This window comes from Camellia sinensis, chromosome 8 (assembly GCF_055761805.1).
Source record: "Camellia sinensis isolate YWXY chromosome 8, ASM5576180v1, whole genome shotgun sequence".
Lineage (NCBI taxonomy): Eukaryota > Viridiplantae > Streptophyta > Magnoliopsida > Ericales > Theaceae > Camellia > Camellia sinensis.
Genome location: NC_138968.1, coordinates 19,450,207 through 19,476,173, shown reverse-complemented (window position 1 = coordinate 19,476,173; position 25,967 = coordinate 19,450,207). Strand labels below are relative to the sequence as shown.

At 35.2% G+C, this 25,967-nt stretch overlaps 2 protein-coding genes and 1 long non-coding RNA gene across 7 annotated transcripts; 1 reads left to right on the top strand and 2 right to left on the bottom strand.

The window, feature by feature from the left end:
- The first annotated feature begins 1,235 nt into the window (after positions 1–1,235).
- Positions 1,236–14,012, top strand: LOC114259770 (beta-mannosyltransferase-like protein). Of its 4 annotated transcripts, none has more exons than XM_082882187.1 (4): positions 1,236–1,513; positions 6,765–6,915; positions 8,571–8,806; positions 13,593–14,012. In XM_082882187.1, the coding sequence occupies exons 3-4, from the start codon at positions 8,627–8,629 to the stop codon at positions 13,764–13,766; spliced, it is 354 nt and encodes a 117-aa protein (XP_082738313.1). In that variant the 5' UTR covers positions 1,236–1,513; positions 6,765–6,915; positions 8,571–8,626; the 3' UTR covers positions 13,767–14,012. The 4 variants fall into 4 exon arrangements, with proteins under 4 accessions (XP_082738313.1, XP_028055598.1, XP_028055600.1 ...); XM_028199797.2 differs by having other exon boundaries at positions 8,562–8,806; XM_028199799.2 differs by lacking the exon at positions 6,765–6,915 and having other exon boundaries at positions 8,562–8,806.
- On the bottom strand, positions 13,591–14,753 carry LOC114259769 (uncharacterized). The gene is made up of 2 exons (XR_014337426.1): positions 14,533–14,753; positions 13,591–14,249 (listed from the first exon to the last, which is right to left on the bottom strand). It is a non-coding gene; the product is annotated as an uncharacterized LOC114259769 (long non-coding RNA).
- Positions 14,754–16,473: 1,720 nt separating this feature from the next.
- On the bottom strand, positions 16,474–25,727 carry LOC114259768 (ABC transporter C family member 10). 2 transcript variants are annotated; one of them, XM_028199796.2, is made up of 12 exons: positions 25,506–25,727; positions 22,728–24,788; positions 22,127–22,447; positions 21,952–22,038; positions 20,580–21,158; positions 20,285–20,449; positions 19,882–20,176; positions 18,892–19,106; positions 18,507–18,812; positions 18,362–18,425; positions 17,113–17,352; positions 16,474–17,022 (listed from the first exon to the last, which is right to left on the bottom strand). In XM_028199796.2, exons 2-12 carry the CDS (start codon positions 24,750–24,752, stop codon positions 16,910–16,912), a joined length of 4,410 nt encoding a protein of 1,469 aa, XP_028055597.2. In that variant the 5' UTR covers positions 24,753–24,788; positions 25,506–25,727; the 3' UTR covers positions 16,474–16,909. The 2 variants fall into 2 exon arrangements, with proteins under 2 accessions (XP_028055597.2, XP_082738300.1); XM_082882174.1 differs by having other exon boundaries at positions 22,728–25,342; positions 25,506–25,695.
- Positions 25,728–25,967: the final 240 nt, after the last annotated feature.

Here is a 25,967-nt window from a genome sequence, read left to right as displayed (position 1 = left end):
TATTTGTGCACAATATCATTATAACTACATTGAACTATGTGCCATTTTGGCAACAAATAAAAAAGTTGAGTTTTTTCAAACCTTTTCAAAACGCCACAACTTCCCAAAACGCCAAACCTCCCATTTGGAAAGACTCTAAAAAGCCACTTAAAAATTTACCAAACTATCCTCTGAAACATTATAATTAATTAATTCAAAAAAGTGTTTTTAATTAAAAAATAAGGATATTTTGGTCATTTTAGAGTGATGTGATACTTTTAAAAAATATTAAATCAAAAATCAAAAAAATTAATTTTTTACCAATTTCTCAAATTACTTTAAAAAAAGTCAAAAAACTTGATAAAAAATCAAAAATTAATTTTTTACCAACTTCCCAAGATACCGCTCCGTTGAATCCCACATTTTTTCAATTTTGACTGGGGCAAGTGGAGTGTCCAAGCCTGGCAAGTCAGCGTAGGTGGCAATTTGAAGGTGCTGTTTGGTGTAACTGTTAAAACAGATTATAGATTATACCTTAACAGATTATAGATTATGACTTTAATCAGAAGCTGTTAATTTGTTTGGTATAGCTGTTGGATTATAGATTTAAGTTGCTGAGTAGTGTTTGTTAAATAAGCTGTGAAGTAACTTTTTCAATTAATTTTTATTTTTTATTATTCACTATTTGTCTACATTTTTCATAAAAAATAATAATAATATTTTATAGTCTATTTGGGTCTTTTTCTATTTTAAAAAAATAAAAAAATAAAAAAGTCTAAGAGTATAACCGTGAATTAACATGTCCACAGCAGAAGCTGATAATCAGAAACAAGGGGTGAGCAGCTTTTCAGAATCAACTTTTTTGACTTAAAATAAGCTGTTAGAATCAGAAACTGTTTGAAATAAGTTTAACCAAACAGTCCAAAATAATTTTTTAAAAGCCAAAAGTTATAAACTGGCTCAAAAAAACCCCACCAAACACCCCCAAAAAGTCCAACCGGCTTACTCATCCAGCTTGACCCGCCTTGTTTGAACAAAAAAAAATTAAAAAAAAAAAAATTAATATAAAAATTATATATTTAAAATATAAAAAATAAAATTTTCTTAAAGATTTTTAAATATTAAAAAAATAAATTTCAAAATACAACTCAAAATTCAAAATATAACTCAATTTTTTTTCAATACATTCTTCAAAATTTATAATCAAACAAATTTTTTCTTTTTAAAATTCAAAACTCAAAACATAACTTCATCATTTATTTGATTATAAAACTAAACCAAACGCAGCCTTCGGTATGTCCAGGTTCACACAGTGTAGGATACACTCACACACACGATCAATTCTTATACAAACCTAATCCAGACCCAACATCTCATCTGATTCATCGATTGCTTTATCTCTCCTCCTCCTCCTCCTCCTCCTCCGTTCCTTGCTGATCGGCGCCGCCGCCGCTGCTGCTCTTGCTAGTCGCCGCCGTTGGCCTTTCCGGCGCTGCTTCTCCGCTCGCTGCCGCCGCTGCTTTTTCCCGATTTGGTACGTGGCTCTCTCTCTCTCTCTCTGTGGTTTATGTTTTCTACTTGCTCTCTCTCTCTGCTCTCTCTGGATGAGAATGAGAATGAGAATGAGATGATGAGGGATTTGTAGAATAAATGAAAAAAGAGAAGAAAAAATTATAAGAGAACATATTAATATAATATTTTGATGATATTAAATTACTAGAAAATATCATTAATTGTCAAAAGTACAGATTTTTCCATTTATGTTGTCTTCACTGTTCCATGAAACCTTCTGATTAAAGAATCTAAGTTTATAGTGTCGTTGAATTGTAAAATAATAAAAAAACAAAACAGAACAAATTTCTCTGCAAGGCACAATTCAGGTTGGATTCGCATCTAAAAACTCATAGCCTTATTGAAATAAAAAATGCGAAAATAAGTACAACTGAAAGGAGTTTTGTCGACCGGGATTGCCAACTGTTTGGAGAGAACCACAATTGTAAAATGATAATTATTTTGTATTGATAAGAATTGTGTTTAGATATTAGATTTGTGGATAAAGAAAAGGAAATGGATAAAAGCAGTATTTTATTTATTTATTTATTTATATTTGAACAAGGATAAAAGCAGTATGAGCAAGGGTTTTTCCTTACTAGATTTGTTGAATATAATGATTTGTTTGAAGATATATGTGGTGATATATATAGAACATCAGAGAAACAATCCATTTAACTTATTCCATTTTGACTATTTTAGTTAAATTAGATTTTTTTTACTCTTTGATTCAAGTTTGTAATTTGAATTATGTTTTTTTTATTATAAATCGCCAATCTGCCCGAACCGCTAAGTCAAAATCGCTATTATTTGCCAACCGAATTGTCGGGTTTTTTTATAAGAAAAATGGCAATTGCTAATGACAATTTTGTTAATCCGTCACCCGCCGTGCAATTTCTATTTTACCCCTAAATCACACCGATCTGCACCGCTCAGACCCCTATTTGTTAGGGTGCACGACTTTTTGAATAAATCAAAAGTAAATTATATAAAAAAAAACACAAGTAAACAGATTCTATTTAAATTAGAGCATTATAAAAAAATAAATAACTACACATATAACCTTGTTTAGGTCATATGTATTTTTTGTATTTATGATAATTTAAAAATAAATATATAGTAGATTCAAGCAACCAAAACCTAAGTAATTGTACATTGGCCCCCCCAACCCTCAGATTATATTTGGTTCATGAATTTGAGAAGGAATTTGAAAAGGGCAATGAAAAGTGTGTGAAACGTAGATAAAATATAGTTATATTTTATTCGCATTTCGTATACTCTTTCCTTTTTTCCCTTCCAAATAACATACCAAATCCATGAAACAAACATAGCCTAGGGGTTTGGCCTGGTGGATGAGGATTGGGACTTGGGGGTTTACTCCCTTCAAGATCTTAGGTTCGACTTCCCTCGCAAGCGAAACTTAAGCTGGCCTAGGATATCCTACATATCCAAAAAAAGAAAAAAAGAGTATGCTGACCCCCCAACATCCATGTAATTTTAAGACTATGTTTGAGAAGTAGCTATTTTAGTTTATTTTTTGACTTTTTATGGAAATACATGCAAAAAAAGTAAAGAGAGTGATATGATAGGATGTTTTAGGCTGTGTTTGGTACAGTTTTGGAACGTTAGTTCCAGAGCTGATTTGAATAGGACGTTTGTTTACAAATTTCAAAAATTAATTCCACGTTTACTTTTGAAAACGCGGTTGAAGGCGGGAAAATTTGGGCTAACCGGACGTCCCACCGGTCGTCCTGCCGGTTGACTGAAACAGTGCAATTTTTTTTTTTGTTGCAATTGATACATGTTAATTTTTATATATTCAATAAAACGTATTTTTCGAATTTTTAAAATTTTTTTATAAGTTTTAATAGAATTTTGAGTTGTGTGTTTGGTTATGAGTTATAAGCTTTTGTATCAAATATCATATGTCACATCAAAAATTCTCTACTCAATTCAAAACTCTTTTCAGAACTCATTCACCAAACAAATTTTTCACACTCAAATCATAATTCCAAAACTCACAAACTCAAAATACAACTTTATTATCAAATCGTATTTAGAAAACTCTATCAAACACAACCTTAGTTTTTTTAGCCAAAAAGCCACCATCCCAAACAGGCCTAAATAATAATAACTTAAACAATTGAAATTTCAGAATAATTCGTTAAAGTTTAATTGATTTCAATTTTATTTTTATTGTTTTACCATACACTATGTGCCATTTAAAATATTTTGAACAACAAAATAAAAATTTTTTTTTGGATAGTTACACCTTTGGTCACCTCTAGTTTGAGCAAAGTTTCACTTCAGTATTTGTAGATTCAATTTAAACTCCTTATTTTTAGTTTTATTACAATGTGATCTATCTATCATTTACTATTAGAATTTTGAACCCAAAAATTAAAAAAAAAAAAAAACACATGCAGAATTAGAGAAATCAAAATAGAAAGAGAAAAGAAAAAAAGGAACGATTAATTGTACATAGTAATGGAATTTGGTTAAAAAATGCAACGATTCCAAACATAGGCCACATTAATAAATACAAAAATGCTAGAGGTCTCTTAACTTTTTTATCAAACACTTGCATAGATATGGGTCTCACATGAGTGTGGGTCCTACATGGGTGTAGTGTGAGTGTTTGGTAGAAATTTTGATAGATAATTTTGTATCCTAACATTGCTCTAATAAATAAATAATGAGAGATTTGTTCTTGGTTGGTAGATAACGAAAGAAGCTATATTGTATTTCTTTTAGAGACATGTTAGAAAATTTTAAAATATGATCTCTAAATTTATTGCTAATGATATGTCAAGGCATTAATCTTAAAAAGTTAATTTTAAACAATCAATAATAACTAATAGTTCACATCTATGATGTGCGGACACGGACACGGACACGGATATGGACACGGACATGACACGGACATGGGCACATGAATAAGCAAATTTTTAAAAAATAAGGGACACGATATGTTGGGGACACGTTCAATATATATAATTTTGTTTATTTATTATATATAAAATTAAAAAATATAGTATTTATATAAATAAAAGTATGTATATTATTTATAAATAAAATATATTTAAAAATATTATTTATGAAATATATATATATATATATTTAAAAAAATATTATCCACCTAAAAAAAAGTGTAAAAATATATATTATTTATTTACTTTAACATCAAATTTCATTTAGAAATTATTTTTTTATAAATAAAAATAATTTATTTTAGATTAATATGGAAAACAGAAAAATAGGAAGGAAAAAAAAAGAAACGAAAGAGAGAAATGTCACAGCGAAAGTCAGAGAGAGAGAGAGAGAGAGAGTCGAACAAAGAAGATGATTCGAACAGAGAGAGATAGAGAATTGAACAGAGAGAGAGAGTCGAACACAGAGAAAGCGAAAGAGAGTCAAACACACATAGCGAGGGAGCGAGAGAGAGAAAACACACAGACATACAGAGAGAGAGAGAGATGGAGAGAAGAATCGACGAAAGTAGAAGAAAAATGCAAAAGAAAAGAACAACGAAGAAGAAAACTGAAGAAAAGAACATGCCTCAAATCCAGGGTTTCAATAGGTTCTTCTTTACCTTTTCTCTTTCTCTCTGTTTCTCTGTCTATGGGTTAGGGTTTCTCTATCTTTGTCTCCAACATGTCGATAAAGTGTCCAAGAGTGTCCCAAGCATGTCCGGCTGAAGAAATTAAAAAAAAAAGGGGTCACGCCAGGTAGAGTGTCCGACACATGTCCATTGTGTGTCTGTGCCCGACACGTGTTGGATATCCATACGTTGTCTCCGGAGAGGTGTCCGTGCTTCTTAGGTTCACATCATTGTGAAAAATTTAAGGATTATATTTTAAAGTTTCAAAGTTTTTTCAATTCTTTGTTTTATAAATTTGATGTAGTCAATTTTTGAAATACAGTAATACAATTTAAAATTTTAATATTCCTTCAATCCACTATTTTTTGTCCCTTTTTTTTTTGTTTTTTTTAAATTTTTTTTTGGATGTTTCGAAATGATGTCTAGTTTAAAAAGTTGAGGCAAATTATTTTTTTCAAATCAACAAGGATGCATCTAATAGCTTGAAATAAAGGGATACATTTGAAATTAGATTGGTTTCAACATTCTCCTTTGGCAACTGTACTTTTTATTCTAAAAGTTAAAAAGATCCTCAAAAAATTAACAAATACCAAAATGTTAAATATTTATTTCCATTCAATCTATTTTTTGTTCATCTTTTTATAAAAAATCAAAAAGTTGTCCCAAACATAATAGTTTTTTTTTATATCATAATTTAGTCAAAAAAAACAAAAAAGTTACTAAGAAATCTTGTTCCCAAATGACCCCTAAATACTTTTATATTCAGATTAAATGTTTGTGTCATAAAAAAAAATGGGATTTTTAGTATAAGGTCTATGATATTAAGATTTTAAAAGATAAAGGATATGCAATATTTTTATAGTAGTTGAGGTCTCTTAACATTTTCATAGAGAAATTTCAGTACAAAGAAATTTCAACACACAAATTTTAGCTCATCATAGAGAAATTTGTGAAATTTCTCTAATAATATTATTGAGAGATCTTAACTAATAAAAAAAATATATTGGACCTCTCCGACTACTAAAAGTTGGAGACCAGTTTTTTTTCACTAATTTCCCCTAAAAAAATTAGGTTTTCAAATTTACCATAGAAGTACCTTTAAAAAATAAATATCATTTAAAAAAAATTTGGTTTACAAATTTTATATTTGGGATAGTTAATGAGTTATGAATAATTCTACACATTAACAATCTTTTTAAAAATACAAATGGTCAAATGTGATTGTTGTAATCAAAAATAAAAAAAAAATAAAAAACAAAAACAAAAAAAAAACAATAATATTTAGAGGTCATTTGGAAATTAGTTATTTTAGTTGGCTTTTTGACCTTTTAAGAAAGGACGTGCAGAAAAGTAGAGAGAATAGTTGACTTTTTTATAGTGACATTTTAGCTTTTTAGCTATTTTCACACTTCCAATAATATTTGGACATGGATGCTTTTAGTAGGATTATAGTGAGATTTTAAGTAGATGTAGCATTGCTCATGAGTTATATACACTATATAATAAGGGAGAGTTAACTTTGCTATAGTAAAATGTGGCTACTGAGATTGAGCCACATCTCCACACTTGTCTACGCCACATATTTTTCTTCATCTCTATTTCTTTGTTCTATGACTTCCTTTCTCAATCTCAGTGTTTCTCTCTGAGGCGATTGGTGATTTCCACCGGCGAAGGGTGATCGACGATCTCCAACAATGAAGGGTGATAGGCTCGTTCTCTCCAACGTACTCCTCTTTCTTCATAGTTCTCTGCGACTACTTCCATCTTAACTGTCTCTCATCAAGGTATGAATCTATCTTCTCTTTGTATGTTGCTCCAACCCCTTGCTTTCCCCTCTATTCATCCTCCATTAACAGCTCTCACCTTTCCCTAACTGCAAAACCCTACTCCAGAACCCCCTTTCTGTGCTCCGTTTTGTGAAACCCCAAACCCTATTTTTAAAGACTTATGTGAACCCCCATTTCTTTTATGCAGAGCTCTTATGTATTTATTTATTTAAAATTTTCGTTTTGTAAACCTACATTGTAGTAGGCTGAGAAATCTAATGTGAATATAAATTTTGGTTTGCTTTTATCTCTTGAGATTTATTGCTTGTGTGTTTTCGTTTATGTTTCTGTTTGAGTGTTTTTTAAGCTCACAATCACATCTCTTCTTTCAATAATTCCACAAAAATTTCTCTTTCCCTCTCTTTCCTCTCTTCTCCATCATCTCGTCTCAAAAATCCTAAACTGCTTTTGTTTTTTTCATTTTTTTATTTGCAGTATAAAACCTCAAATTACATCTGATGTATCATTTTGTAATTTTAATTCTAATGGATTGTTCTGAAATTTTCCTTTTTAGTGGTTAATAATGGGATGAAATCACAAGCATAGGCGCCTCGACATCGAGTTGGAACCCAGTTAGATTATTGGATTTTCTACATCAACTGTGGCTTAGATTACTGGGTTTGCAGGTTTTGTTGATTCTAGAACATTCTAGAGGAATTGGAGACATTGAAGAAACTTAGAAAAATCTAGAACGCTCCAGAAGGTTCTAGAGTATTCTAGAAAATGAAAGAAAACTCCACTATGTACTAGAATAGTTTAGAGAATTCTAGAATATAGTGGAAAGGTAAAAGGATCTTAGAAATATTCTAGAAGGTTAATGATTGTCCTTGGATCAGGGTATCCTTGCCATCCATTAAGGAGATGAAAGATTATATAAAGGGAAGACTTCTCATTATAGATAGATTGAAAATTGATGAAACAGAAGAGATCTCAGCGAATAGAAAATAAATGATGAATTCCGCTTTCATTGTAAAGAGACATGTTGTAAAAATAGCCCAAGTCAAGATGATACGGATCAACCCCCTCTTCTTGTGCCAAAGATCTTACCATATTTGAAGGAACTGGATTTACATCTCTTTTCCATTTTCATTCAAGAGTTCTTATGTGTTTTCACGTTCCTTTGAGATCCCAAAAAATGGGCAAATTCCTATTCTTAAGAACACATACGAGATAATCAAAATCGCTTAGGTCCTATTTGGAGACTTGAGTTTGTAGCTAAAAAGTCATTATAAATTATCATATATACATATACATGTATATATTTTTACACATATTTTCGTAAAAAGCCAACTAGAATGGGAGAAATCGTTAGTTCGTCATAGGTAGCAGATATGACAAATTATTGAGTCAAAAAAAACCTAAATAAAAAGGTATATAAAGAAAAAGGGAAAAAAGGGGGCCACATCCTGAGCTGCAGCTGAGACGTCCCAAATTGGAAGAAAGGAATGGATTTGGTGCTTCTTGCTTTGTCGTGCTTGCTTGCTTGCATTGCACCAGAAAGATAGATTCTTATTATCATCCCTCCTTCCTCTTCCTGCTTTGATTTAATCTTTATTACTTATCATATTACATAATTGTGATTTTCTTTATTTGGTTTGGATTAGGGGAATTAGGGAGGAGGAGGACAATCGGAATTCAAAGATTGGTAGTGGCGGGGGCGGAGGAGGGGATGTCATTGAGAATAAAGGCAGTGGTGGACAAGTTCGTGCAGGAGCTGAAGGAGGCACTGGATGCGGACATACAGGACAGGATCATGAAGGAGAGGGAGATGCAAAGCTACATCCAAGAGCGCGAACGCGAGGTCGCCGAGCGCGAAGCTGCCTGGAAGGCTGAGCTTTCTCGTCGCGAGGTATCCCCTTCATTCATTCATTACCCCCCACTATTACTCATTATTACTATTCCCCTATTACTATCCCTATCCGTATGGTTGTGCTGCTATGTTTTGCATTTGCATTTGAATTTGCATTTGCTGTTGTTATGAATGAACAATCAACATCTCATTGCTTGCTTCAGATATATGTTGCTGTAATGTAAGTTGACAAACCTGATTTTGGTGCTGTGTTGGTTTGTCTATGAAGCTAAAGTGGTAGCCTAGGCAATATGGTGGATGAGAGAGCTGATACATATTCTATCTTTCTATGGAATTCTAGCATTGTACATCCATTAAAAGCTGTTTCTTTAAACAATAAAACTTGTAGGCCTTGTTGACTGAACTTAGAAGCCAACAAATACCAAACCAAACTAAGCCTTAAGTCCCATCAAATGGGGTCGGTTGTATGAATCCTTCTTCTCTATTCGACTCTATCCAAGGCCATTTTGTTAGTCAAATTAAAGAGATTCATATCTCTATTTATTACACTAGTCTAAGTCTATATCAATCTAGGTCTATCCTTCTCCTAACACTACCATCTACCGTTATTGTATCTCATCTTTTCACGAATACCTTTATTGGTCTTCATTGTATATGACCAAACCATCTTAATCTATTCTCTCTCAACTTGTCTTCTATCAGTACTACTCCTACTCATTCTCGAATATATTCATTTCTAACTTTGTCTTTTCTAATCTTGCCATACATTCACCTTAGCATCCTCATCTCAGCAACACTCATCTTATTTACATGTTGTTTCTTAGTTTTCAACATTCCGTCCCATACAATATCGCTGGTCTAATAGCCGTTCTATAGAACTTCCCTTTTAGTCTAATGGGTACTTGTTCATCACACAATACTCCATATGTACTCCTCCACTTAAACCACCCCGCATTAATTTTGTGGACTACATTCGCTCCAATCTCTCTAATTGTTGTGATAATTGATCCTAAATAACAAAAATGTTCACTCCTAGGTAGTTTTTGGTTCTCAATCTTCATTTCTCCTCTGCTTCCATTGTGGCTGTTACTAAAATTATACTTTATATACTCTGTCTTAGTCCTGCTTATTCTAAATCCTTTAGATTCAAGTGCTTTTCTCCAAATCTCCAACTTACTGTTAACTCCTTCTCTAGTCTCATCTACTAACACGATATCATCTGCAAAAAGCATACACCATGGCATATCATTCTGAATATTATGCGTCAACTTATCCATAATTAAAGTAAAAAAATAAGGACTTAAGGTTGATCCTTAGTGTAACCCTATAGTAATTGAAAATTCACTCGTCTCTCCAGCAGGCGATCTAATAGTGGTCACCATACCTTTGTACATATCCCTAATCACATTAATGTAATCTTTTGTCACCCTTTTCCTCTCTAACATCTACCAGATTATATTCCGAGGCACTCTATCATATGTTTTTTCAAGATCGATAAAAACCATATGAATGTCTCTTTTTGTTTTTTTTATACTTTTCTATTACTCTCTTCAAAAGATAGTTCACTTCCATTGTTGACCTACCAGGCATAAATCCAAATTGATTCTCTGATACCTCTATTATATCTCGCAATCGATGTTCTATCACTTTCTCTCACACTTTCATTGTGTGGCACATCAATTTGATTCCTCTATAGTTGTTGCAATTCTGGACATCTCCTTTATTCTTATATATTGGCTCTAAAATACTCTTCCTCCACTCCTTTGGCATTTTCCTAGTCAATAAAATCATGTTAAATAACTAGTTAACCAAACAATTCCCTTCTTATCCAAACATTTCTACGCTTCAATAGGTATATCATCGAACCCTAGAACCTTATTCAATTTCATCTTTTTAAGTGTAGACTCTACTTCAAAGTCCCTAATCCTATGATAGAACCTATAATCTTGGTTTTCCATATGACTGCCTACTTTTTCTCCTTTTGACCTACTTCTGTGTTCCTCAGTTAACAACTTCTCAAAATAGTTCTTCCATCTCTCCTTTATTTCTTCATCCTTCACCAACACCTTATAGTCCCCACTCTTGATGCACTTAATCTGATTAAAATCTCTTGTTTTCCTCTCTCTTATCTGAGTAAGTTTGTATATCCTTTTATCTCCTTCCTTACTATCTAGTCTAGTGTATAGGCTTTTAACTTAGTCTCCCTCACTACTCTTTGACCTCTTTATTGGCCAATCTGTAGCGCTTAAGGTTTTCCTCAATTTTATCATTCTGTCACTTTTTAAAGCTCTCTTTTTTCGTCTTTATTACCGCTTGGATCTCCTCTCTCCACTACCAAGTTTTCCTAAAGTTGGGTTCCTTTCCTTTTGACTCTCCAAGAACTTTCCTTGAGATTCTCCTTATACAATTGACTATCGAGTTTTACATAGTGTTAACATCATCTTCCAAGTCTCAAGTACCTTCTTTATCCATTTTATTCTTAAATGTATCAAGTTTATCCCTTTTTAGGTCCCACAATATAGTCCTGCAATAGCTACTATCTTTCTGAGCTTGGTATTGCCCTTTAAAGCATAAGCTAATACTAAAATCCTATGTTAAGACATTAAGCTCTCTCTAGGAATCACCTTACAGTCGCTGCATTTTAGACGGCCTCCTTTTGTTATTAGAAAGTAATCTATATGGCTCTTAACTGACCTACTCTTGAAGGTTATTAAATACTCGTCTCTCTTCTTATATATAGTATTGGCCACCACTAAGTCAGAAGCCAATGCAAAATCTAAAATACTCTCTTCAGCCTCATTTCTATCATCAAAACCATACCCACCATGCACCCTCTCATAACTTAGTTTATTTACTCCTACATGACCATTGAAATCACCATCTATAACTAGGTTCTCTCCTACGGGTATCTCATATAATACCTTATCCATTTGGTCTCAAAAAACTCTTATATTCTGATCATCTAATTCTACTTGGGAGGCGTATGCACTAATAACATTCACTATATTATCTCCAGTAACTAGTTTAAGTAACATATTCCTATCATCTTTCCTAATGACTGCAATTACATTTTCTACAAGACCCTTGACAACTATTATTTCTACACCATTCCTGTGTCTATCCTTGCCGCTATAATATAACTTAAAACCGGTATCCTCTATTTCCCGAGCTTTGTCACCCGTCCACTTAGTTTCTTGTACGCAAGTTATACTAACCTCCTCCTAATCATGACACTTACCAATTTCATAGTCTTATCAGTTAAAGTTTCTATATTTCATGTGGTTACCCTAAACCTATAATCTTGGACTAACTTCTTTATCTGCGCTCGTTCAGAAAAATGCGGAAACCTTTACGCATTTTCACCGCACCCAGGCATCGATGTAGCGCCCCTTGCTCACTTTGTATTCAAGCTTCTTTTTTCTTTCATCCCTAGAAGACCTTTATTTGCTTAGTTATGTTATCAATGTTACGGTCTTAAATATTATTTCCTGATGTAGGCTTCTAAATTTATTTTCAATGTCTCAAAATGGAAAATGACTCCCTTAGAATTGAAAGGCTCTTGCTTAAGTTTAACTTCATCACAACAATTTTCGATTGCCCCAAAACTGTTGTAATGTAAGAAGACTGTAACTTCTGTTATCAAAGGGGAGGGTAAATGCATACCAAACTCTTATAATTGCTTCATGTAGAAGATAAAGGTGTTCTTTTTTTTGGGTGCTTGCATGTCCTAGCTAGTGCTTTTAGAACTCAATGTTAATTTTCTAACTCATTTAAACATTCCAAATCATAACATGCTTTTAGTAAGAACTATTTTGAGTCTCGAGGATGATACCAAAGATCTGTATTTTGTTTGTAAACTTTCCTAGTGGATGGATAATACTTGGAGTAGGTATTTATTATTCTATGCTAACAATTTGTAGAAGAGAGAGAATTGAAGTTCCCCAGAATGCAAGGAAAAGGTGAAAATAAGCTGATGTTCTTCAATGTTAAGGGAAAAGACTAGTGAAAAAGGAATACCAAAGTTATAAAAATGGAAATGGAAGCTCTGAAGAATAAGAAGAGGGGCAAATTAATGTTAGAACATCTTTGTTTTGGTTTCATATGGAGTTTTGTAGTTCTACCAAAAGAAACTTATTGAACTATTGGTGGCTTTTTTGTTATAAATCAGTTGGTCACTCAGCTGTTCAACTTCAGCTCAACTAAAGTAAGTTTGAGTTGAATCCGAGTAGTTTGTTTGAGCCTGGTTTTTGAATGTTGGTCAACCTTGCTCATGAATCTTTTTTTTACGTCCCATGTTTTGAGAAACAAGGGGACTCATTTCAAATCTATGTGAAGCCATATTGAATGAATCTTGTTACTTTTTTTATTTTATTTTTATTTTTAAATCCTGATATTCTTCAATGATATAATCTTTAGCATCTATTAAAAGTTTTGAATTAGATATGCATAATTGTTTGTAGATGATGGTACTTGTAGTGGTTTTAGACAGGCCTTCCCATCCAACTTTTTAACCTTTTAGGTCGCCTGGAGAACTGCACAGCTGCAGGCCAATAGGACCATCAACCTCATTACTTCTTGTGACGGTGGTTCGCACATGAACTGCTACTCTTTTATTTATGTTTTGTTGTAGAATTGATGTAAATATGCATATGAATGAGGTCTTTGCACAAATTTATTTTGATGAATCATGAGATAAATGGGCCTTTCATCTTGGACAAATTTTGTTATGTTAGAACTGATGAATGAAATTCTTCTTCTTCCATTAGAATGGAAGTTAAAGAGGGTATAAATCTTTATTCTTAAGACATATTATCTCATCTTTCAGGCAGAGATTGCTCGACAAGAAGCGAGGCTGAAGATGGAGCGAGAGAACCTTGAGAAAGAGAAGAGTGTGCTAATGGGAACTGCATCAAATCAAGATAACCAAGATGGAGCTCTTGAAATCACCGTTAGTGGAGAAAAATATCGATGCCTCAGGTTTGCAAAGGCAAAGAAATGAGGCTTCACATGGATGGATTTAGTTAAAAGTGAGCCCCGTGATCATGGATGGTGTTGTTTCTTGGCTCACAGTAGCCACTTCATGTTTAGGGATCTTCATTCTTGTTGGATGGATTAATATGTAGATAGATATAGGTCCCATTATATTATGAACAAGTGGTGCATCTCTGGAGTTATGATCTATTTTAGTGTTAGGAAGAAAGGCTGGTGATTAATGAAAACAAAGTAGTTCTGAATGTTTTATTCATTTTCTTTGCTTGAAAGATAATTTGTGTGAAATAATTTAAAGAGTATTATACTTTGATTTTGTTGACTGCGGTCACCGTAGGGTCGCAAATCAAGGTCCTTCACCAAGGAACACTTCTCTAGTGTTTCTTGGTATCTCTCATTGTCCAATCCCAACCCAAATAAAATACTCTCGCATAGTTCCTGTCTGGATCCATGCTGATTGAGAAACATGGGCAATAGTCTCGTTTACATGAATCTGTAAAATAGAGCAAATGGATCCAAATTGGTCATTGACAACAAAATTTCCCCCATCTATTGAAAGGGCGAGCAAGTTACACTACAACAAATTGACACATAATGAGGAAACAATTAGCGTAAGAATAGAACACGCCTTGGTAAGTGTTTTTTTTTATTTTTAATGGCCTCTTTTTAGGGAAAGAATAGTGCAGGATTAGTATAAAAACAGCAGAGTGGTTGTGAAGTTGAGGTGTACTTAATAGCTATGAATGAATGAGAGGAAGTGAGCAGCAAGAACTTACAGTTACCTGGATATTTGGAACCTCTCCCAGGATTGCAGCCAGTACAGTTGATTTGCCTGAACTGACCTCTCCACATATATTTCTAAGCATGGGCTTTAACGGACTCTCTTCCCACAGAAAACTAGCAGATTTGATGAAAATGCTGTGGCTCTTCATTCCCATGTTGCGTTTTTGCCTGATATTTGTGTTCTCTAGCTCAGGTGCCTGGAGAAATATCACAATCCTAGCGAATGCAACTTTTGCTTGAATAACAACCGCAATTACATCAGGAATACATCTAACTGGCTATTGAACAAGTTGTAAAGTCGCTACAAATGTGAAAACATTACTAGCATAAAAAGGCACTCCGAGAAAATAACATGCCCCAAAAGTGGCAGTTGAGACCAATACAGGGGATGCCCGAAAGAGAAAGCCATCGTATGCTTTATGCATTTGAACTGCTGATAACCATTTACATTCCACTTTCCTCAAGTTTTCAATGACATTCTTGAAATGACTTTCCCACGCATAGAGTTTCAATACCTTCATGTTCACGAGCGCCTCTGAAATAGCCTTAAGCCGATCATCTTGGGCCACCATGAGCTTAGACTGGGACTTATGCTGCAATTTTGCTAGCGGCCATTGCAAAGCACAGTAAGAATTATCACCACCAAGGATGCGATTGTCGCGAGCCCACTGCACGGAATAGGATTATTAAGGCGAGACATGGCTGGAGGCTTGTTGTCCAAGTTTGATGAAACCAAAAAGGAAACTCTCCAATCCGATAAGCATCAGTGGAAACGTAGTTCATTATCTCTCTGGCTGAGTGCATCATTTTCGCAGCATTGGATAGTCTTAATTGCTTCTTATAAATGGCTGCTGTTAGCAAAGACCTCACTCTTAGACTGACAAGTCTGCTTCGGAAATACCATTGCCTTTGTGCTAAGGACTCAATGCTCTTTGAAAAGGAAAGTAAGAGGGCCAACACATATCCCTCATTTTTGAAACTTTTTTTTCCCTCGGCAACCTCAATGAAGGTGTTGAGAATAAGTGGACTGGTAGATAGAGTAAGGCGTTGAGAATAAGTGGACCGGTAGATAGAGTAACGACTGTTAGCAGCGGGAACAATCCTGACGTCAAAATCTCCTTCCAATTGCATGAAACTATTGTCCACAAAACCAATGGTTGGGATGATGGGTCGAGTTGTTTTTTCTCATTGAATTTCTCTGTGAATAGCGAGTAACAAGCTTGTGCTTGATCTTCCTTGTTCAATTTGGGTATATCTTCATCCTCAAGTGTTTTCTCCCTCCCCCTTCTTATCAATGGGTTCAGCCACCAAAAGGTCATTTTATTGAAAAACCTAGCTTTCGCAAATGGAGTAACGGTGACAACAGACTCGGTTTTACTACTTCCATTGACCTCACTGTTCGAGGGGTACATAGATTTTCATCAATTTCTTCATATTTGTAACCCTTGTAAGTGCGTAGCAACAATAAATTTGCCCCTAAAAAGGGGACAGTACATCCGAAGCTACCTTAATCAACACTTATTTGATAAAAATGGCGGTGACAAGGGATAAACAAGAAGCAATTGCAGTAAACAAGAAGGCAAGAATTGACAAAACCCGCAATGACGCTTTTGCGAAATGTTTTCCTCTAAGGCTAATCATTAAGCCCATTGGCAACCATGTTAGTCCTTGAAACAAAACTAGCAACCACCAATGCAGAGGTAAGACAGAACAGGACAACCTTAATTTATCAACTAACATCCAAATACCCAAAATCAAGTATACCAATCCCAAAACTCCATTGAAAATGGCAGATATAATTTGCAAACACGTAGTGCCACGAAAGTGCTTTGATGGTTTCTTCTGAATAAGAACAAGACCACGAGCAAAATATCAAAACAAATAATCATGGCGGGTTTGATACATGAAAAAGGCTGTGTCACAAACATGAAATCAATGGTGCAAGGCTAAAGAACATTCGTTAACAAAATTTACAATGATCATAGATTTTTTACAATACACGCTTCTATAAATAATGTACAACTATTTCAAACATATTAACAAATGCCCTTAGAATAGAGCTAACAAGATTAAACTTGCAATAATGTTGTTTTGACACTTATTCACAATAACTTCTAATTAATTTTCAAAATTAACCCATAAATTTATATATAATTACAAATGCATAGTGTGTGCACCTCATCTTATTAAATTTATAAGGTTCTTGCTCTCAAGATATTTTAATAAAAGCACTCTTGATCATTATTGCCTTTTGAAAAATGGGCACGGGGCGATGCATAGCATGGATTAGGTATTTCCAGTCTCCAATCTTCTCCGTTTCTATGGGGTTGCAAAATCCCCATTATGAAACATAAGATATTACCATAAGCTTCAATGTGACTCTGTAGATTGATAATGAGACCAGTATTCCTTCACAAGCTGCCCAAATAGTGAATTTTCTCGCTTCATCAGCTTCATTGGTTCGTCATACTCTACCAATTTTCCTGGAAAAAATTAATCAAAGCACTTTTCTTCAGAATTTGTAGGAAATACTATTGGATGAGGAAGAAAGGAACAAAATTTAAGTAACCAACCATCGCTGATGGCCAGAACCATGGTGCAATCCATGACGGTTGGCATTCTATGGGCTACTGTGATCACAGTGCAATCAGCAAACTCAATCCTGATGGTTCTCTGCAAAATTAAGTCTGTTGCGTTGTCGATTGAGGCAGTTGCTTCATCAAGCACCAATATCTTGCTTCTCCTCAGGAGGGCACGGCCCAAACAAAACAATTGTCTTTGTCCCATGCTCCAATTTGAACCATCTTGCACAACTGAAATGAGAAAGGGGTTTAGAAATGAGGTTGACATCCTACTTATTTGGCGTATTAAAATATAAAAATAAAAAAAATAAAAAAATTTAAATACTTATTTGGCGTATCCCTCACGTATCTTGCCATATTCCTCTTGTATCCAAAATTTAAAAAATCAGATACTTATTTGTCGTATATGATACGTATCCCACCGTATCATATGCGTATCTATATCCAATATGTATCTGATACTCGTACAACACATTTTTTGAAGTATCCGTGCATCATAGTTTACTAAGAAATGTACAAACCCAGCATAGTGACATAATGTACTGAGACCAATAAAATCGGTAGTGGCATGGTCTGAGCTAACCTGACCCACCATGATCTACTGGTGGGAAACAAGTATTGAGATTGGTCCATCTATTCACCCAAAAAAAAGGGATTGGTCCACCCAAGTGGGACCCATATAATTATTTAAAGAAATATACAGACCTTTTATTTTTTTTCCCACAACCCCACAAACACATGTCAGCCAGAAATAAGAGGAAAAAAAAAGTAAAATAAAAAGTTGGCAAATCACAATGCATTGGGAGTGGTGAGAGTTTCGCAAAAAGGGGGTCCCAACTTTTTTCTAATTATTCATTCAAAAATGCTTGGGCTACTTTTTTTTGAGACCTCACAACTCTCTTTGGATCTCAACCATTGATGTAGATATGAGACCCACTCATGTATGTGTGGGGCCCACACCATCAATGGTTGAAATTCAAAGAGGATTGTGTGGGTTTTCAAAAAAATAAGTGTCAATCATTATTGTTATTTGTTTGGTGGTCGACTGTGGATAGAGTGGCCAAAGGTGGTGGGGGAGGGAGGAAGGAGTGAATTAGTCTTAAAAACAAGAGAAAACACCCTCTTTTTTTCTTTTTCTTTTTTGTTTCCAAAAAATTTAAAAACAAAAGCAGAAAACGAGAAACAGAAAACAAGGCAATAATTCTTGGTAAATGGAGAGTAAAAATGTTTGGCTTCTTACCCATCGAGTCCAAGCCCACTTCTTTCTCCTGAACAACGTCTCCAAGCTGACACTTTCCAAGAACCTGTTAAAACAGTAAAAACAATCACATATTTAAGCAAATTGAAAAACTAATTTGAATAAACAAGAGGGATTGCAGTATTACCTCCCATATTTCCTGATCAGTATGCTGACCCAATGGATCCAAATTATATCTCACGGTCCCATTAAAAAGAGTAGGATCCTGAGGTATAATCCCAAACCGCGACCTCAAATCATGAAGTCCGAGGGTAGAAATATCAATCTCATCTATGACAATCTTGCCCCCTGCAGGCTCCACCAGACGAAACAAAGCACCGATCAGTGTAGACTTCCCACTGCCAGTCCTTCCAACGATACCAATTTTGTGCCCTCCTTCAAATGTGCAAGTTATTCCACAAAGAACGAGTGGCGCATCAAGCCTATATCTGATCTGTTTCAACATCAGATTTTCTCAGTTGGGACGTTAAGAATTTGTCAGATATAATGTTAATGTATACAAAAAAAATTACCTTCAAATCTTGAATCTCGACTTTACCAACTGTTGGCCAGTTGACCGGGGGGCGATTCTCTTCGATCACTTCAGGTGCTTCACTTGGAATGTGCATGTATTGGTTGAGCCTTTCTACAGAGATAATGTAGTTTGCTAGAGTACACTGGTTTTGAATGGAAAAAACAAGGGACACGTTTAATGAGAGACCATAGGACAATGCCATTCCAACAAATCCTGCAAATAAGATGAGGTAATGAGAAATTCCATATAAAAGAAATCATTAGTGGATTATAGTTCCATCACTTCCAGTTTATGAAAAGAGCAGCATTGTAAATTTCGAAAAATTATTTACATTTTTTTTGGGGGGAGGGGAAGTGAAATCAGTTGTCAGACGTGTTTACTTAAGTTAACAGTTTTCATTTAAGTTAACAGTTTTCAAAATGTGTTATTTGGCAACATTTATGCCAAGAGAAGGTTTCCACTAGTAGGACATGGTGGCGGTGGGTAGAGGTGATGGCTAAAGGTGATTTTCATTAAGAGAAGGTGATCAAAGGTGGTTGCTGCCAGTGGGAAGTGGTTGGCGGAGGCTAGAGGTAGTTTCCAGCTGCAGGAGGTGGTGGTTGTCAGAGGACCTCACTGGTGATGGTGGCTAGAGGTGGGGGTGATGAGTGATGGGTGGTAGCCAGAGGCGATGAAAGCAGGACGAAAGAATGAATATTTTTTTTTCCTTCTAAACAAGTGAAACTAACGTCTTTTTTTAAAACAAGAATTTAGTACATTTTGTAAAGTTTTGAAAACAAAAATAGATACCAAACTAGTTTTTGTTTCCAATTTTCAATTTTTTTTTTAAAATATTAAAAAGAAAACCATAAACATAAATGTAACCAAACATAACCTAAATAACTTTTTGTTTTCAAATGAACTCTAATTTGTTTGGGATATAGCAATAATAACTATATATAAAATAAAAATAAAAATAAAAATAAAAAATTAGAAAAGTACCACCCACCAGAGCTGAAAGTTCCAGGAGGAAGCAAAACCATGCAGAGTGCTGATGAGGAGAGAACAACTGCACTAAGTACTCCAAGCCGTTCGATCAACCACTCATTTGCTGCAAAACAGTGGAAAAATGGGCTGGCATTTATATCAATGAGGTCAAGATTCTTTACGAAGAATCGATCCTCCTCCCCAAAAGCTCTTATCGTCATCAATCCTGCTATGGATTCAGCAAGATGGTTTGCCACAAAAGACTTTGTTGTGCCATTGATTCGCATCAATTCTTTCGCGGCGCTAAAGTAGTATCTCTGTCGTCAATAATCAATGCCAGTTTACCATTTTAGTCATATTTAATGCGAACCATCTGATTTTAATTTTTTTTTAAAAAAAGAACGTATTATATCTCCCAAGATTACCTGCAAGAGAATTGCCAAATAAATCATTGGTATGGAGATGAACAGGACTTGCCAGGTAACAACAGCCAACACAGCAAGATTAACATAGGTATTTATGGTATCCCCAACACTGTAGATAAAGCTAAAGGGAACATCAAGATCAACAATACTCAAATCTGCTGAAACCTACATAAAAAAATGAAAAAATAACATAAGAAAACAAAGAAGAGGAAAGGGGGTTAGTTCCTGAATATCAATGCCCAAAACAAAAAAAAAAAACACCATCACAAAAAGTATAACGTTTTGAGATACTTACCCGACTCAGTATCCTTCCCAAAGGCGTAGAGTCGTAAAATGACATGGGTGCACAAAAAAGGGAGTTTAGTAGCTGTGAAAACAAAGATTTTGACGATTGCATACCAAGAGCAACCGTGGAGAGAGATCTAAAAAGCAAAATTGGTGTCGAAGTAAATCCAATCACCAAGTAAACTACAATCAATTGCAATGTGGTGACATTAGGATTTTCAACGTTAGCGGCCATCCAAGAGTTTTGTAGTATCGAACCAATCACGAATGCAAGGTGGCAGATAGCAGCCGCAGAGAAAAACAAGTAGCCTTTGTTCTGATTTAAGTATTGCATGTAAGGCTTAAGACCAATGCCCCCTACTTCTCTCTCTTCTTGTTTAATCAACTGGTCCCCTTTAGATTTCTCATCAGTATGAGTTTTTCTGGTCTCTTTGGTAGACGTTTCACGCTTCTGAGAAGAAGATACCTCTTCAAGCCTTTCAGCGCCAGCAGTTTCTGTGTGTGCATTGACAAGGCCTTGAAATTCTCGACTTGAAGCCAGTAACTGATGGTAAGGAGCTGCGTGTAGAATTTCTCCATCCGACATCAACTGTCAACCAAAAAAATTGAAATTATTACAAACTGATTGCTTTATAGTGATGAAACTTAGCAATGTCATAAACAGATAGTTCCCTTTGGACACAACTTCTAGTAGAAAATAGAATATTCACTTGGCTATACACACTAAATGAATTCTGTTCCCTCAAAAATTTACTTGTGACAAATCCAAAAAAGTTATATGGAAGTATGACTTCATTTTTCAGCAATCAAAGCATACTTCCTAAACTCACAATTAGAAAAAAATATGAAGGTTTTGAGGTACTTCAATTTTTCTGTACCTGAAACCTTCATATTTCCATATAAACCTTCATACTTACTACACTTTCTTAATAAAAAAAAGTAACTTTTCTGGCATTTTCCAAGCACATTGACTTTTTTAGCAGCAACTTTATCACAAAAATGATTATTTATTTATTTTTATTAAAAAAACACTACTAAAAAAGCATTGGGCAAACCAGCCATTAGAAGCATTCATCAAAGTTATATGGAAGTATGAAATTTTTGAGGTACTTCAAGAACAGGAAAGTCTTGCGGTCCTAAGATTCATTAAAGGTGCAGACAAGCATAAGTTGGGAACTGTAATTAAGTAATTCGTTAAAAAGGAGTCAGTCTCAGTCACCATTTCATAGAAATCATCTGTAAGCAAATAGGCTTAATTTTAAGGCTATGTCATCGTGGTTGGATGGTCGAATTGCAGCAAGAATGAGAAGAAAAAGAAGGAAAAAAAAACTAATTTTGTGAAGAACAGTGTGAAAGACAGCACCCAAAGAAGTTAAACTGACCAAAACAGAATCAAATGCAGGAAGAAAATCCACTTGGTGGGTGACAAGTAAGACTGTCTTTGTTGAAAGAGCCGCCATAACATATTCCTGCCACAATGAAATGAATTTTCTCCATAAGCTTGTTGTGGCCAACAAGAATAAAATTGCATACACTAAAAAAAAGTAATTACATTACATTAAATAGGCTCGAACAAGTGTGCGCATCAACAGCACTGAATGGGTCATCCAACAGATATATATCAGCATCCTGATATAGCGCACGAGCAAGTTGGATCCGCTGCTTCTGACCACCGCTGAGATTAATTCCTCTTTCGCCTATTTCAGTGAGGTCACCGTAGGGTAGCAAGTCAAGGTCCTTCACCAAGGAACACTTCTCTAGCGTTTCTTGGTATCTCTCATTATCCAATCCCAACCCAAATAAAATATTCTCTTGTATAGTTCCTGTCTGGATCCATGCCGATTGAGAAACATAGGCAATAGTCCCGTATACATGAATCTGAAAAATAGAGCAAATGGATCCAAATTGGTCATCGACAACAAAATTTTCCCCAATCTAATGAAGGGGGAGCAAGTTACACTACAACAAATTGACACATAACGAGGAAACAATTAGCGAAAGAATAGAACTCCACACCTTGCTAAGTTCTATTTTTCTAATGGCCTCTTTTAGGGCAAGAACAGTGCAGGATTAGTATAAAAATAGTACAGTGGTTGTGAAGTTGAGGTGTACTTAATAGCTATGAATGAATGAGAGGAAGTGAGCAGCAAGAACTTACAGTTCCCTGGATATTTGGAACCTCTCCCAGGATAGCAGCCAGAAGAGTCGATTTGCCTGAACCGACCTCTCCACATATAGCCACCTTTTCACCAGCTTGAACCTCTAAATTAATATTTCTAAGCGTGGGCTTTAACGGACTCTCTTCCCACGAAAAACTAGCAGATTTGATGAAAATGCTGTGGCTCTTCATTCCCATGTTGCGTTTTTGCCTGATTTTTGTGTTCTCTAGCTCAGGCGCCTCGAGAAATTTCACAATCCTAGCGAATGCAACTTTCGCTTGAATAACAACCCCAATTACATCAGGAATACATCTAACCGGATCTTGAACAAGTCGTAAAGTCGCTAAAAATGTGAAAACATTACTAGCATGCAAAGGCACTCCGAGAAAATAACATGCCCCAAAAGTGGCAGTTGAGACCAATACCGGGGATGTCCAGAAGAGAAAGCTATTGTATGCTTTAAGCATTTGAACTGCCGATAACCATTTATATTCCACTTTCCTCAAGTTTTCGATGACATTCTTGAAATGACTTTCCCACGCATAGAGTTTCAACACCTTCATGTTCACGAGCGCCTCTGAAGTAGCCTTGAGCCGATCATCTTGGGCCACCATGAGCTTAGACTGGAACTTATGCTGCAATTTTGCAAGCGGGGCATTGCAAAGCACAGTAAGAATTATCACCACCAAGGATGCAATTGTCGCAAGCCCGACTGCGCGGAATAGGATTATCAAGGCAAGACAGAGCTGGAGGCTCGTTGTCCAAGTTTGATGAAACCAAAAAGGAAACTCTCCAATCCTATAAGCATCAGTGGAAACATAGTTCATTATCTCACCGGCTGAGTGCATCATTTTCGAAGCATTGGATAGTCTTAATTGCTTCTTATAAATGGCTGCTATTAGCAAAGACCTCACTTTTAGACCAATAAGTCTGCTTCGGAAATACCATTGCCTTTGAGCTAAGGATTCAATGCTCTTAGAAAAGAAAAGTAAGATGGCCAACACATACCCCTCATTTTTGAAACTTTCTCTGCCCTCGGCAACCTCAATGAAGGTGTTGAGAATAAGTGGACCGGTAGATAGAGTAACAACTGTTAGCAGTGCGAACAATCCCGACATAAAAATCTCCTTCCAATGGCATGAAACTATTGTCCACAAAACCGATGGTTGGGATGATGGGTTGAGTTCTTTTTGCTCATTGAATTTCTCTGTGAATAGTGAGTAACAAGCTTGTGCTTGATCTTCCTCGCGCAATTTGGGTATATCTTCATCCTCAAGTGTTTTCTCCCTCCCTCTTTTCATCAATGGGTTCAGCCACCGAAAGGTCATTTTATTGAAAAACCTAGCTTTCGTAAATGGAGTAATGGTGACAACAGACTCGGTTTTACTACTTCCATTGACCTCACTGTTTAAGGGGGTACATAGATTCTCATCAATTTCTTCATATTTGTAACCCATGTAAGTGCATAGCAGCAACAAACTTGCCCCTAAAAAGGACAGTATATCCAAAGCTACCTGAATTGACACTTCTTTGATAGAAATGGCGGTGATGAGGGATAAACAAGAAGCAATTGCAGTAAACAAGAAGGCAAGAATTGACAAAACCCGCAATGATGCTTTTGGGAAATGTTTTCCTCTAAGGCTAATCATTAAGCCCATTGGCAACCATGTTAGTCCTTGAAACAAAACTAGCAACCACCAATGCAGAGGTGAAACAGACCGGGACAACCTTAATTTATCGACTAACATCCAAATACCCAAAATCAAGTATCCCAATCCCAAAACCCCATTGAAAATGGCAGATATCATTTGCAAACGCGTAGCACCACGAAAGTGCTCTGATGGTTTCTTCCGAATGACATTGAATAAGAACACGGCCACGAGCAATATATCAAAACAAATAATCATGGCATGGTTGATACACGAAGAAGGCCGTGTCACAAACATGAAATCAATGGTGCAAGGCTCTGCCTTAGCAGAAGGACAATCAGATTCCCCACAAAACACAGTCCATAGGCCCTCCATTTCTTAGTCTCAAACCCTCTTTGCCCAGCAAGAATTCTGCATTGCATACAAGAATCGGTTTAAAAGCTAAGCAATTCTAAATATATTTGACCCTTAGAGGGTTTAAAACAGAGTACAATGTGTTGTTACTAGTAATTGTAAGAAAAAAGTTTAGGCACATAGAAACTGATCACAGAATTGTTGATTATTGGCTCAGATTCTCCATGTGAATGGAAACCATAGTGTCACCAATAGTGGCTGCAAACTGAAGAAATAGAAGCGAGCTACGGATTTTGGAAATGAGTTTTCAACCGAGCTAGATTTTTGTAGTTTGGCCATCGTCAAGCTTGTCAGCGGTGGCCAAACTTGACTTTGGCTCTCCCATTTTGTGTATAAATGGGAGTGCATGTGATGGGTTTAGGAAGTAGCAGCAGAGATGTAGAAGTCAGAGAGAGTTTTGTGTGTGTGTGTGACTGAGTTAAGTTGAGAGTGTTGTCTCCGCCTTCACTATTGTATTTGTTGTTTGTTCTTTCTGAAATTAGTAAATCTATCCGTGGACGTAGGTTCATTGTCGAACCACATAAAACTTGTTTAGTGTTTGTTTATGAGTCCTGATCACAACAAGAATCGAATACAATACTCTCAGATGATAATTAGAGGGTTTAAACAGAGTAAAGAGCAAAAAAAAAAAAACAAGGAATATAAAAGTTTATCATAGTATCAACACAATTCCTTCACATAAGTGATTGGTTTAAAGAGATGAAGAACTCAAACCTCCTTGCTTGTAATGAGAAAGAAGAACCAGAAAAGCTCAACCCTGTAAAAACTTTTTGCTTCTCCTCCCCCACAAACTCTAAAACTGTTTTACTGATTCAAGAACAGAAACATATATAGTAAACCAATCTGCAATAGCACAAGCTCCAATTCACAAACTTTTAATCCACAAACTTTTAATCCACAAAAAAAAGAAGACAAGATATGAGTTTGTGGGTTTGGTATCATATATCTATCTATATATATATATCAACTCTATCGTGAGAACCGAATATACAAATTAAGTAAATAATTAAATAGTAATAATTTTACAATCTCAAATATTTTGTTGGTGAATCTTAAAGTACAAATTAAATATTGTCGGAGGGCCTTTTAATTAATTTTAAACCGAAAAAATTTATGGTGGAAATCTCTAATTTAGAGGTAAGATTTATTATTTAAAAAAAAAATAGGGGACAAGTT